A 14,792-nucleotide genomic window follows, 5' to 3' on the forward strand; every position below is an offset into this window, starting at 1 on the left:
TGTGTGTGTTAAACAAGAACATTTACATGAAACTTCACACTCCACCCAGATATAACTCCAGTACCACCTACTGATTAAACTATATGATACTATCCATATTGTGGTTATATACTAAAATGTTTTATAATGTTGGGGTAAACATTTTTTATTGTGTGTGCTATTTTACTATACGCAATGAGCTTTTTATATGGGGGATTAGTTTCAAAACCGGTTCCCCTACTTGCAGTTAGAAGTGGTAGAAGTTTCTCCTGCAAAATATAGGCCTGGTTTACACACGCAGCATAATGAGGTAAGAATAAGGTAGTAGAATTCTCACCTGGTAGAATGGATTATACCAACTGCAGGTAGGCAATCACATTTCTGAATGGTCCCGTGTGTTAAGAAAACAAAAACCTCATGCAAAAAGAAATCCAGCACATAGGAACAGGCTAGGTTAAAAACATTAATCATAGGGTCTTGGGATTTGCTCTGGGGGGTTGTTGGTTTCCATGCAGGAGCGTAAAAAATGGTGCTCCCCTTCTTCAGCCTGAAGTGGCATAGCTCACTTTATCACCTCAGGATTCTACTATTTCCTTCTTCTGCGTGTCTTGACCAGGCCATATAAATTAGAAAACCCAGAGATATTTGGGGGAGAAGAGAGGAGAGGGGGGGATAGCTCTTCTTTAGTCTCAAAAGCAATACTCTCAGTTTGTGTTTAGATACCTGGTGGTAATTTAACTTGAAGCTGGAGTGCCTTTAAATAAGAGGACATTGAGAAATCATTTTACATTAGGATTGCTGGGGAAGGGAATGTTACCCCCACAATGATTTTTCTGGCCAAATGAAGTATATAGCAATAATACTCCCATGTTCTAGTCACAGTGAAAAAAATTCTGAATCTCTGCATAGCCCATATTGTAGTTCTCTTCATTTTAAATGAAGAAGAGTCTCACCATGAGAAACAGCAGTCGCCTTCAGTAATCAGCTGCTATTCATACCATCTAGAGAATGATGTGAGTAAACATGCTCTGGATTCCAGTTGAGGTCTCTAGTTTCCTTTTTTTTTTTGAATTCTACTGCCTCCATGACTGGAAATTTCTGCCAGCTGTCCCACTTAAGAGTAAATGAGAAACTTTCCTCACATCCAACAAATATGGTGCCCCATGTTTATTTTCAGCAGACAGTGACAAGAAACATTGGAAAAGTTACTCTTGGGACCCATTTGTATATTGTGCTGGTAGCGTGGCACAGCTGGGAACAAACTGGCTCTGAATCAGTTGGCAGGCGTGTGTGTGTCTGAGAGAGAGATCCCTATTTGGTTGAGGCAGTCTTAACTGTGTCATAAAAACGTTCCCCCAAATAAAGATTTTGTTACCTGAACCACCCGAACCACATATGGAACTGTGTCACACAAACCACTTCCCATGGGGCTTATTCTCCCTGTGGTATCTAATACAAGGTAAGGGCAGGTGTGCGTTGTCTTTCTATTATATGAGTGATAAGAGCATAAGGTAATGTGGTCTGCACAAAGACGAGCAATTCACTATGGCCTGCTCAGAAGGTGTCATGTTGGTGTAGCTCCTTGGAGAAAAGGAGGGTTATAATTGTAATAAATAACAATGTAAAGTATTAAGCAGAAGATTTTGATGTGAACTTCTGCCTGACAAGTTCACTATTCACATGAATAGTAGAACGAAGTCAAAAAGGTGCAGCAATGCATTTTCATTTATCTCTCATTCCCTCTCTCTTTCTCCCTCTTTTTCTCCTTTTAAGATTGAAAATATAGATGCGTGCCTGAGTTTTTTGGCTGCCAAAGGAATAAACATACAGGGACTGTCTGCAGAAGGTGAGTCCGCATTTGTAGTATTTATATAGCAACAAGATTAGTGGAGCTGCAGGACAGTCTTATAGATTATGATGATGACAAAAAATAAATACGTAATAACCACAATATTTTATATCGCAACCTGTTTCAAGTCTATTGGAGTTCAAGATAGCAGTGTATCTGTTTCGCCTAATACTAGATGTAAAGTATAAATAGAAGTTAGCTTGTTTATCCTTGTAAGGGTGACACAATTTTGGCTTTGACTGATTTGTGTGCACGTGAGTTGGCCAAACCAGATTCAGGCAATGAATTGTGCTATGTGGTTAATTTATCCATAGAGGTCTTATGTCTAAAAGGTACTGATATAAAATAATCCAATTCTCAGACCGTAATTGTTTAAACTCCTTCATGGCATAATCATGAATTAGGTATGTTTCATACCTGCTTAATTAAAAAACAAGCTGTATGTTGTCTGGCTCTTATCCAAGCTCTGTGGGCACTCCTGATATTCACTTGGGATAGACACATTGAGCTGTTCCTGGTGCTGTGAGGTCAATAGGGAAACTCTTGTTTGCATCAGAGTCATTGTGCACACAAAAGGTGATCCTTGATTGGGCTGCGTGGAGAAGCTATTTGTATGTTCATCTCAGCTCTGAGTTGCTATTTTACTTTCACTTGCATGTTTGCAAGCGGAAGCAGGAGCTAGCCACTTCAACAAATGGCAGTTAAATCTGCCGCTGAACGCTTTCTCTTACCCCTCCTCACTATTCTCGAAATTAGCAGTTGGATTTGCAAATACAGGTGAGCCTGTTTTATTCTTGGTCATTTATGTGAAGGACAGATTGTGTGAGTTTTGTATGCATTTTTACTTGCGGATAAGGTTTACCTTGACAGCAAAAGCTGCCACAGTTTCCTTGCGTTCACACTGCTGCTTTGGGAGCACATTTATACATGTCAGCTGCCAGAATGCTTAAATGGAAGATCAACAGATCAACTCTCATCTGACACGGGAAAGATTCCCTCATTCCCTTGGTAGGAGAATCCCGGTTGCCAGCAAATGGAATCTCCTGGCTCTAAACAAGAACACTAAGCACGGAGGGAATCCCAGCTGCTTATGCCAATGGGATAATTATACCGTTTCTTTCTGTCTTCCACTCTCAGGCTGAATTATATTTATGTTTAAAGTGAGAGCATTAAGTGGCAGACAAGTACATACAAAATATCACTTTCAAATCCAGAACAAGGGGAGCACAGAAATTCAGCAAGTCATTTTTTTTGTTTTTCCCTGTACAAGGACATGATAGCTTTCCAGTTTTTCAGGAAAGGGTTTCTTTCTTCCAGCTAAGGGCTGGTTCACACATGCCTTTACATCATCAAAATTTGTTGAATTGCAGCTGAGTGACTCCATTGAAAAGCATTATGTTTGAAGTTGTTATGAAGTTATGTGAAAGTCCTGCCCGGAAAGTACATTTTCACATGCAGGTTTGTTCCTCCATGCTGCTGCTGCTACTTCTTCTCTTCCTCCTCCTCCTCCTCCTCCTCCTCCTCCCTTAGTACTGAGCCTCTTCAGCTAACTTTCTGCATGGCTTCTTTTGCTCCCAGTTGTGATTTGAGTGGTTTGTGTCACAAGATAAAAAGAAGAAGAGAAATAATATTAAAAACTGAAGTAAAGGAGATCAAGGCATCCAAGACAACAGAAACCTCACAGCATGGAAGCTTCCAAACACCAGACTGAAAAAAGAAACCCTCCCTGCCCGTAAAAAAAAAAACGGGGGAAAAACCCAGAACATCTGGCAGTATTTTGTTTTCAGTTTTTAAAAATACCCTTTTTTGTGGCCAAAATGGAAATGACTGGCCTACATACTCACACTGACAAAACCTATGTGTATATATTTAAACAGACACACAGGACAGAAGAGAGCAGCAAGAGGAAGTAATTCAGACTGTACTAGTCGGCAAAAAACAAAGAGGTTGATGTGCTCTCTATGTGCAAAGTCCAGTGGCATAGCGCCAGGTGAATTACCTCAGTCCATCTCCTGAGATAACTGAACAGGAAATGCATCTGTAGCGATTATTTGAAACCTAGTTTATGGCTTACTTTTAAACCAGCAGTCTACAAAGTCCAGTAATGTTTTGCTATGCCATTCGTTGGGCTTGGGCTTAATTTTTAGGGTGTGTTACCTGTATCGCTATCTGAATATGCATGTTACTGGGACATGAATTGTATTAGAACTTAATTGGCACTCATCTAGTTATTCTGGCCACAACGTCGTAGGGTGGGTTCACATGAACTTCCTCACTGAAAGCACATGAGAGGGTGTGTGGAATCCCACCAGCTAGCCCTGTGTATGCTAAACCAATAGGATGATCTTGCCTCTCTCACCAGCCAAGTGTTTGGTGGCTATGTGAATTATACAGTCTTCTCTCATGCAAATTAGGAATCCTGATTGACCCTGTGGCAAGGAAAGGCCACTTCACATGGCCAGACGCTATATGTACTGCTGCCATGGGCATTGATAGGTCATCTGCAAGGGATTCCCACAAGGCATGATTAATGTTGTCAGTCTTCATGGCATGTTTGCAGACATCTTTGTAACACAGAGTTGGTCTGCCAAAGGGCCTGGTGCCTGAAGCCAGCTCCCTGCAGAGCCCAGCCTTGGGGACCCTGACATCTTCCATTCTATGGGCATGATAAGCCTGCATAGACATTGCTGAGACTTAAGTACAAACATGCTGGGAATGTGGACTTGGGAGAGCACATCTTTGTGTGAGACTCCGTCCTGCCATAGGATGCCCAAATTATTCATGGCGCAGCACATAAGAAAGGTATTGAGGTATAACTCCTGGTAGGTGTAAATTGCCCACGTCTCACTTCCATAAAGCAGCGAGCTCAACATGCAAGCCTGGTAGACCTTCATCCTTGGTATTGGTTATTAGCATTGCATTCTCGACTCCACTCCATTTTCACTATTGTTCTGGAAGTGGCTTTTGCATCAGGTGAAAGCTCAATATAATGTGAAAATTAAGAGTTGGCAAAACGTTATGAAAATGGAGTAAACTGCCGTGTGAATGCAGCCTAACAGTATATTCTTCTTGGTTTTTCTGTAATTGAGAAGTGTTTGCCATGATCCTGAAGTGTGCTTGCATGGAGATTGACATGTCTTCAGAAGGAGCCAAGGAAAGTGAAATATATATCTTCCCCCCCCCTCCCCTGCAGTAGGTCATATTGTGCTTAGAGGCCTGGGAATCTTAGAAATAAGAACCTGGACTCAGACTATGCTTGCTAGATGAAGAGGTTTATTTCAGAGTTCTTTTCTTATGGTTACATGCAAACTACGATTCTTCCTTAGAAAAGTCTCTGGAAGTCCTGGAAGGAAGTAGACTATGCTTAGCCCAGAGCATTCTGGAATCCTGGTCTGGATTAAGGAATGGATCTGCCATAGGCATGACAGGTTCCATTGTGCACTTCAGTGCTGATGGATGCCTAGCTCACTAAATCTTCTCTGCCATAGTACCAAGCTCCCTGTCTGCATTTAGTTTCTGCAGGGGAGAAATAACTAATTTGCTCAGTGGATGATGCCCAGTTTTAATCAATCGTGACAGCAATTAGGTTTGCAGGGAGCTGTCAGTAGTACTATGAATAGTGTTAAGGCTTAAACAAGCAGCTCTGCTGAATGTATAAAGTGCATTGGATGCGGATATAAATGACTTGTGATTTGTCTTGCAGAAATCAGGAATGGGAATTTAAAGGCTATCTTAGGCCTTTTCTTCAGTCTGTCACGATATAAGCAGCAGCAACAGCAGCCCCCTAAACAATATTCACAGCCCCACCCATCCCAGCAACCTCCCACATCACCCCAGCAAGTAAGGCCTCCATCCCAGTGCCAATTTGGGCTGCAAGAACAGCAAATCCAACAAGAACAGCAGCAGCAGCAGCAGCAGCAACCACCACCACCACAATCTGTGCCAGCATCACCCCAGTCTCAGTGCCAACAACCCCAGCAAGCACCACATCCTCAGTTAAAAGCACAACCAGAAATGCAGTCCAGGTGGGTGTTCCTTTTCAAAATCTTCTTTTTGTTTTAAAATGTCACATGTTTCACGGATGCTAAAATAGCATCCTACTTTGAAATCTTTGCACCTGGAAATAACTATAGCTAACATGAAGTAGCTCTATTTCTTTTTCACCCGGTTTAATAGATTTGGAATGTCTGTCAATTTTTTAAAATGCATGTATCAGATAGAGGTGGAGCAAAAGAAAACATCCTAAAAATAGAAGTTAGAAAGGCCAGTGTACACTGCTGTTGAGTGCTTCGGTGTGGATGTGGGAACAGGCGTTGCTCAGTCAAGTCCCTGCACTCCTCCTCTTAAACAGCTGGCTGTGCAATTCCTGTTTTATTAAAGCCCTCTCCAGGCGTTCAGAGTGAACATGTGAGGACAGTGGGCTTGCTGTCTTCCAGTGTCACAACAGGAGACCTTCATGCATCAAATAGGAATGTATGTAGGAGCTTCTAAATATGCTCAGCTGACTATGGTTAGAAGCCTCCACACAACAGGCAGGCCTGAATAATCAGGGCTCCTGGCTACAGGGAGGCTGCTAAAAATGTTCAGCTGAGTATCCTTAGAAGTTCCCCTCAGACTTTCCCTCAGTGTAGCAGGGCAGGGCAGCACATGTTGGGTGGCCATGTTGGGGTGGGCCCACTGCACGTTCCCATCTCCTGCATGCCTTGATAGGTATTGACTGGGTTCCACATGTGGAGCCTGGCACCTGGATTGTACGGGAAGGAATTGTGTCTGCTGCAGCCCTGTCCACACAGCTTTCCTCATTCCTTGGGATACAGGTGGCGAATCCTGCTTCCAGAACCACATGATCCCCAGCTGGATTGGATTGGCTGTGTGTAAATTCTATGTGGTTGCAGGCTAATGATTGGTTGGAGAGTTCATATTATGATTCTTCAGTCTCCATTCAGCTACATGTGCTATACTCCCATTTGTGGTGCTTAAGGTGTACCAATGTACTTGCAGACCCAAAATACATTTGATGTGGGAAGTGGATCTCCTTTAAAGCATAAAAGCAGCACAGGGGCAAATTGGCTCAAGGGAGGAACGGTTTAATCTTTCCCCTACATGCCATCTCCTAGCTGAAATCCTCCCCCTGCCCTCCCCACTCCTGTTAGCTTTACTGTTTAGGAGACACAAGCACAATACAAGCACCTGTCTTTTAATAGCATCTCTGGCAAGGTGGATCTTTGGGGGGAAAAATGATACTGGTCAAATCCTTCCCTTGAGCCAATTCATGCGCACCCCCCCCCCCAAAAGCTGCTCTTAAATAGATGCCCTCTGCTGTCTCTCTTTTGTTTTTTCTTGTGATCCAGTACAGAGATTGTGGTTAAATCAGATCCAGACCTCAGTTCTTTTGATCAGCCCTAATGAATTGGGGGATATAATATTTTCTAGTTTATTTGAAATAGCCTCTCTGCAGAATAACCCTCCATAATACCTTCAAAGCATATGTTCATATAGAAATCTTAATATATCCATACATGACACATAGTTTGCATATTTTTCAATATAACAGTATATATGATCTCTGTCGAATTTTAAACTGAGCTATAAAACCCTTTTATAGCCCTTACAAATTATTTGCAGACTTAAATTCAACCCAATTATATAGCTGAATCAAAAATGAAAACTTTTTAAATAGTTACTTTTTCATTTTGTAACAAAATTGCCATCACTGAATCTTGGCTGGTTCGAATCTTGTTTTCCTCAGAATTAAAACCCAGATGATAAATATTTTATATACATTTTGAACGTGGAGATCATAAATGTTGAACTATAAATATACCATTTAAGCCTAAGTCTTGCATTACTTTTTGTATCTTTTTCATGGTGTTTGAAAATAAATAATTTCATTCCTTTTACAAGGTGAAAGCTTTCATTGGAACACACCCTCATGTGGTGAAATATGGTATTTATCACCACAACAAAAACTAAACTAAAGGAAAGTCTGCTTGAACAAAATGTGCTCTTCGACACGGTGAACATCAGATCATACCATAGATATTTTTCAACTTCAGAAATGTGCATATAGACAGCATTTGCTTAGGAAAGTTCATTCACATGACCCTGAAGTAAATTTGCTTGCATGCATACTGTTGCCTCTCTTACTATTGCTGCTTTGATAAATCCAAAGGTACTACACCTGGATGTTTTATTTGGCTGAGAGGGGTTGTTTTCCCCTTCTGAAACACTTGGATTAATCTCATTCCAAACAAAACACCCCACGCCTTTGTCAGCCCACTGGGTTCATGTGCGAATGTATCTTCTTTACTCACTCACATCTTCCACTTTTTTTCTTTCTTGTTGTGCAGTGCATCACCCAGGGACTCATCTCAAAGCAAAATCATCCGATTCACTCTCGGTCAGAAAAAGGCTTCTAGGTTAGCGTTTCTTCCTCTACTGCAAAGCATGGATAACCCTCCTTGCAAGAACCCCAGTTTGCATGTCTTAAGGCTCACCTTACCAATGCTTACCTTTTGGTTTCAAACCAAACATTTAAGAAAAAACCAAAGCAAAGAGAGCTATTTTATTCTGTATTATACCCCTCCCTGTCTTTGGGGCTGAGGATGGGTTTGTTTGTTTGTTTTTAACAACAATGTCATCAGTATATGTCCTGAAACGACTCGCAATTAAAACCTGTAATTCATATTACTAGTTTGGGGGATAGGTGGTAGAGGTGACCTGGAATAAGATTTGGAACCATTCGTTATAGTAGCATAATATTCCCCTTCATAGGTGAATCACATGATGAGCACATCAAGTGATCATCATTCTGAGCTGCACAGTGCTGCTCCTCTCCCTGGATGACTGAGCTGACAAAGCCTATGCACGAGCAACTATTTGTTTGGAGGCTTCCATGTGATCTGAGTGCTGAACACCAGGAAGTTAATGCATGAGCACTGGCAGTTCAGTTGTCCACGCGTACATTGACATCTTAGGTTGGGGCAACAATGTAGTGCGTTCCGTGGTTAACTGCATTATATTCCCTTCTGGCCATTCACGTGTGAAGGGGGCTCAATTCCTGTGAATTTTCCATCTTGGAAAAATAAATACATGAATGTGTTTGGACACTCTCCCCTTCCCCTTGCTCTAACTAACTTGTTAATTTCTGTTTACAGTGGTGCCCCGCAAGACGAATGTCTCGCTAGACGAAAAACTCGCTAGATGAAGGCATTCGTCTAGCGGAAGGCTGCCCCGCAAGACGAATTTGTCCATGGGGCTGCCTTGCAAGATGATTTTTTTTTTCCGTCTAGCGAAAACCATGGTTTGCATTGGTGTTTCGCTAGATGAAAAAACCGCTAGACGAAAATACTCGCAGAACGAATTATTTTCGTCTAGCGGGGCACCACTGTATAGATTATGCTTGTAAGGTCCAACTTATTTTCTCATGGGTGAAAAAGAGTAATGAGTATGACTACTGTCAGATGATATAACACAGCAGCGTAGATAGGTGTGTCATTTCTATTCTGGATTCCTCAGTGTCCTGTACTGGGGAACATCTAATCTCTCTGAGAATGAATAATAGGTGTTTCAGCCCATTTGTTTTCCTCTAAGCCACAGCTTGACATGCATTCTGACTCCTACGAGCATCTCACTGCAGCACTTCAAAAATGCAGCTCTAATCTTTATGAATACCTGTGATGTTCATCATAGGTTTTCTTGAGATGAATGCTACTTTTACCATGCTGTGCTGCATTAGAAATACCCCCTAACAGCTCTCTCTATATAAGGCACCACGGTTTATCCTGTTTTGTGCACAAACTATACTATATTATTTTTACTTTGTGATTTAGATTCCTTTATTCTAAATCAATCTTTGTTCCATCATTTTTCTTTGGTACTAGTATAGGAGCCCCTCTCCTTCATTGATTTTTAATCTTCTTTCATCTCAATTATTTACCAATTCATGCTTTTTCACCTATTTCAGCATTTCAATCAACAACTTCTTTCACAGTTTTAGAGAGAAAATGGACAAGACGTGAGTCCATGCAGGAGTAACCTGCTGACTTATTTTAAGACTGAGATAGAGAAGCAGAAGTGATGAGAGGCAAATTTTACTGATGCTCTGCACTTAACTCCTTGTGCAGTCTATTTTTTTCTGATCAAATGGACCTCTCCGAGCTTTTTTTCTCCTTGCAAAGGAGATATACAGGTTTCTTTTACTGATTATTTTATTTTATTGAGAATCCACAGGGATATATCTGCGACTTCCTATAGTCCCTCCACTTTGAAACATTGAATGATGGGTTACTTAGAGATGTCACAAAAAGCGAGATGTTCAAAAAGCAAAACAAAACTATCCTTACCAGGTGAATATTTGAGAATTGTCAACACTTCCACTCTACTTTGATTGACATCTCAGTTCTCCAGCATTGCTGAAGTCAAATGTTATCTCTTCTTTTGCTTGTAATTCCTACACATTTACCAAGTTTGGCCACATACTTAATTACTTAATACTTACTTAATACTCAATTGCCTATCTGCACATAGTCAGACAGCCATCAGAGACTGTCCATGTTTGGGTTCTCCTAGTGGGAGAACACTATACACACACACACATACACACACACACACACACACACATGTATGTATATGTGTGTGTGTGTGTGTGTGTGTGTGTGTGTGTGTGTGTGTGTATAGACAAACAAATATCCTAGAAGCCATGGGGGGAGATAAAGACTAGGGGGAAATGTCCTTTTTGTGTAAACAGATTATGCTTCAACACTTTTTCTCTATACCTTTCAACCAGTATGAGCTCTGCATGAATGTCATTGCTATGTCAATGTCAGATCTCACACAAAAGCATGGAAAGTGAAAAAGAACCTTACGTATTTTTCCCTAGCCTTTTACACTGGGTTCCTCTGTGCCTTCCTCTGTAGCCTTTCTGTGGGCTGCTTCTGTATCCGGGGTTGGTTGGTTGTGTCTTTGTGACGACTGCTATGTGAAACTTTCTAGCATTCCTCTTGCTTTGGTTTCCTAGGTTTATTTCACATGCACTTGAGAGCAGAAGAGTCTGCCTTTGGGAAAGCAAGGAAGCAAACTTTACACAGTTCTATGTTTTAGTGGTCTGTGGTGATGTGGAACTAAATTGGTTGTGTGCAAACTTGCCAACTTTAAGCTTTGAAAGCATGTGCATGCATCTGCTGAGACTTCTGTGCTTCTGTCCTTCTCCCCATCTATCCTCTTTCTGATCAATCTTATGAATTTGTTGGGAAGAAATCACTAATCCTCTTTTTTCCCAGCTCTAAAAGTGCCATTCAAGTACCAAAGGTTTGTAATGTTGCTAATCAGATGGGAATTCTGCCTTCAGGAAACTGTGTACGAATCAATGCTGCAATTGGTTTTAGCCTATTGGTTTTATGGTTTACTTCAAGCATTTTTTTTTAGTTCTGTATCGAGCAAGTAAAGGAAAAAAGTAAGCTATTGAATAATATTATAATTCATGAAAACACTGGGGTAAATAATTTGCTACTATAAATTAAAGCCATTGGCCACTGAGAACCTCTGCACAAGCCATTATGATTAAAAACCTGTATGATGGGCTGATGCAGGGTGGGGGGAAATCTAGGCAGATTGTACCAAAGTGAGCTATTTTTGTTTTTAAAGCCTTAGAATGAAAAGGACCACCACACAGTATTATGTTCAAAAAATTCTGCAACATTCCATCTAGTGCACTGTTCTTCATTTTGCGTTTTACTGCACTGTATAGATTTGATCCAATGACCACTTCAAAAATAAGGCAGAAATTCTAAGCATACTGATTTCTGAACTGAGAGGTTTCGGATTATGTTGCATGGCTACAAATCTGGGGCCCTGCATTGAAACTCTGTGCTCTGGACCTTTGGGATGGGATACATATTGCTAGCTAAAAGAACTTTGCTAGTTCGTGTTTCATGCACATACTTGTCAATGGGCTTATGCAAGGATTTGATTCTCTGAATTGTAGCCTAGGGCTGTAATCCGGCACATATAGTAGAAATCAATGGGTTATATCCAATGTTGTACAAGCTGGTTTCCCCTTCCTCTCCTTCCTCCTGCAGCCTCCACATTTCCCCAAATATGGCCCAGAGGATCTCCTAACCCTCTCAAACAGAATTGGTGGGTGCAGACTCTGAGAGACTTTTGGGGATAGGATAGGAAGGGACATGTCACTGCATGAGCAAAAGTCTGCTCAACTAGCAGTGGGCACAACTGGATATGACCCAATGTGATTTAAGGCAATGCAACCATGTGCAGTGTTACAGCCAGTGTATCCAGACCCACATAGGCTAACAGTTTATTTTGACATCTCAGAGTTTGTGAAATTCAGCTAAGAAAAAATGTTTCCCAACTAATGTATCAAGCATCTCCATAAGTAGATGATCTCTGCAACATTCAGTTAGGCACACTATCCAGGTTCCAATTGGGAAACACCAAGTCTAAGATGGTGACCTTTCGGGGGGCATTAAAATCAACTAGGCAGTGGGCGTGAAGATCAACTGGAAATTGACTGGCACCTGAATCCACTAAGATAACGGAATCCACTGAGGCAACCTTATAGCATAACTTTTCAAAAATTATTTGCAGTTAGTCAAGCTTCCAAAATGACATAGATTGGATACCTAGTCATTCTGGGCTACATTTTAGTGGAAGCTCCAATACTTAAGAGCTCAAGTTCCATTGACTCAATACTCAAGTTCCATGGACAGATTATTTGCATGCACAGAACTGCTCTCTCCACTAAAGTAACCAGGAAAGTCCTTTCATTGGAGCTCCATGTAAACAAAAGGGAACACACGGAGCTCTTCACTGGGCAAGTTGTCTTTTATGGGAGGTAAACATTCCTCCAATTTGACTGTGTTTAACTTGAATTCATTCATGTGCTTTAGGGAAACATTTGCTTCTTCTTCTTCTTTTTACCTCGAAAACAGACTTCCAGGTCCTACGAGAGTTTCAGCTGCAGGCAGCGAAGCAAAAACTCGTGGTTCAGTTAATGCCAACAACCGGCGCAGCCAGAGCTTTAACAACTACGACAAATCCAAACCCACAAGCCCACCATCCCTTCTATCAAATAGCAATGAGAAAGGTATGTGAATTGAAGTATATGTTATTCTGATCTGTATTGTACTCTCAAAAGTAGAATATCTATCTAGCTTTTAAAATGTTAGAAATACAGGGCATGATGTAATCAAAAGTAAGCATTTAAAACATGTGCATTTGTCTTATTGAAATCAATGCAACTTCAAACGTGCTTAACTTTGACTGGAGTGTTCTCACAGACTCTCCCATAATACAATTCTTAGTCTAATGAATCTCCACAGAAATTACATGGAATTTACTTTAACTTTGTATGTGTTTCTGGATCTAGCAGAGTTCAGATGGTCTTCTGGTCTCGTTTGTTTCCTGCTTAGAAAATTTTATAAATTTTCATATGTCAGCAAATGACACAAAATAACACTATGCATAACATTTAGGAAGTGAGCTTGGATTGAATATTTGACAGTGATATTTTTATATTTGTTGCCATGTGGTAGGAGGGAACAGCTATGGCTCCACAAATACTTGGAGGTCAGGAAATGTGTCTTCAATAAACAGGAAATCTTGACCCCAAAATCAGAGGAAGTTGATGGTTGGATTTGGCTATCTATTCAAGTTGTTTGCTGTATCAGAGACTGGGAAGGAATTTCAGCTTAGTTGTCCTCCCTTCCCCTCTTGAAGCTTGTCATCTATTTTGTGGGCACTTTGAAACAGTGCGCTATGCTTGTGTCTGCTTTCTGCTTGCGATCCATTATAGCACTTCTCCACTCCAAATAATTTCTTCCAAGAACCTCCCAGCACCACAGCAGATTTCCAAAGGAACATTTGCAGGGATAAATACATGTTCCAGCATGGATATGGAGCAGAAACATGCTGGTTGGGGAGAGGATTAAGCACACCCTCATCCACCCACTGCTGCTTTTCTGTTTCATATTGTCCCTCTGCTGTCAGAAAACAGCCGTGCTGCATGCTTAATCTCTAGTTCTTGTGCTGAAAGGAGGAGGAAGGTCACTCTTCAATTATTAGAATGATCTTTGTAGATGACATTCAAGCACCTGCAAATGAATCTCTCCTACTCTTACTCCTGCTGACTATCTGAACCCTGTTCTGTACCATAGTTCTCCTTAGCTGCTAGAGAAAAAGATAAATTGAATGGTATGTGTATAGCATTTACCATTTAAAACCAGCTGGCGGCTGCAGCCACAAAGTGTATATATTTGTGGTTCAGCATAATTGAAGTAAATCTCCTTATGGTTAAACAACCTTCCTCATCAGCATATATGTGCCTGCAAATCATGCCAATGAATCCTATTGCCCTGTGATTTTTGCTTTTTTTTAAAAAGTGGAGGCAAATGGGAAGTAAAAAAATAAATTACTATATATATAGATATATATGATTAACAGGAATAGAAAAATGACCTGTGGAGACATCCTCAGACTTTTTCTATGACAAATAAGCCTGTTGCCTCCCACCTTCTCCTCTCCTCCACTTTCTACAGCAAGGGTAAAGAGTACCAAATGTACATGATTTAAATTTAATTTCAAGGATCATTGGATACAGGCTAGATAGTTGAAGTTGTGCTATAGCTTTATAAATGTTACAGAGAAATGAGGCAGCTCATCATGAATGCCAAATACAGTGTTTTCCTAAGAGAATATGGTCACACACCCACAAATGGTTGTTTCACCAAAATTGAATAACTTGATAAGATATTCGGAACCTGACCTGGTGTCTTACAGTACAGCACTAGCCCTCAGTCTGGGGGTTTATGAACAGAAAAAGGTATTCCTTTGGCCCTGTGGAGGCTTCCTCTGCTCTTGGTGAAAGCCAGGCAGCCTGGAGCAAGTACAGCAATAAAGATAAAGTAACCTCCTCCTCCTACCACCACTACCATCTGCCTGGCTGTTA

The 14,792-nt window shown here is 41.0% G+C and overlaps 1 protein-coding gene across 11 annotated transcripts in view; it reads left to right on the forward strand.

Annotated features, from left to right (window-relative positions):
- The window catches only part of NAV2 (neuron navigator 2), a 537,457-nt gene that overhangs the window by 387,933 nt on the left and 134,732 nt on the right, over window positions 1-14,792 (forward strand). For 8 of the 11 annotated variants that reach the window (XM_033150800.1, XM_033150735.1, XM_033150751.1 and 5 more), the window contains 4 exons: window positions 1,753-1,825; window positions 5,532-5,853; window positions 8,179-8,247; window positions 12,778-12,932. In XM_033150800.1, the coding sequence (XP_033006691.1) occupies window positions 1,753-1,825; window positions 5,532-5,853; window positions 8,179-8,247; window positions 12,778-12,932 (619 nt within the window). The remainder of the gene's footprint in view (window positions 1-1,752; window positions 1,826-5,531; window positions 5,854-8,178; window positions 8,248-12,777; window positions 12,933-14,792) is intronic. The other 3 variants (XM_033150780.1, XM_033150744.1, XM_033150760.1) reach the window with 1 other exon arrangement.

The sequence above is a fragment of the Lacerta agilis genome, chromosome 1 (assembly GCF_009819535.1).
Source record: "Lacerta agilis isolate rLacAgi1 chromosome 1, rLacAgi1.pri, whole genome shotgun sequence".
In the NCBI taxonomy this organism is placed as follows: Eukaryota; Metazoa; Chordata; class Lepidosauria; order Squamata; family Lacertidae; genus Lacerta; species Lacerta agilis.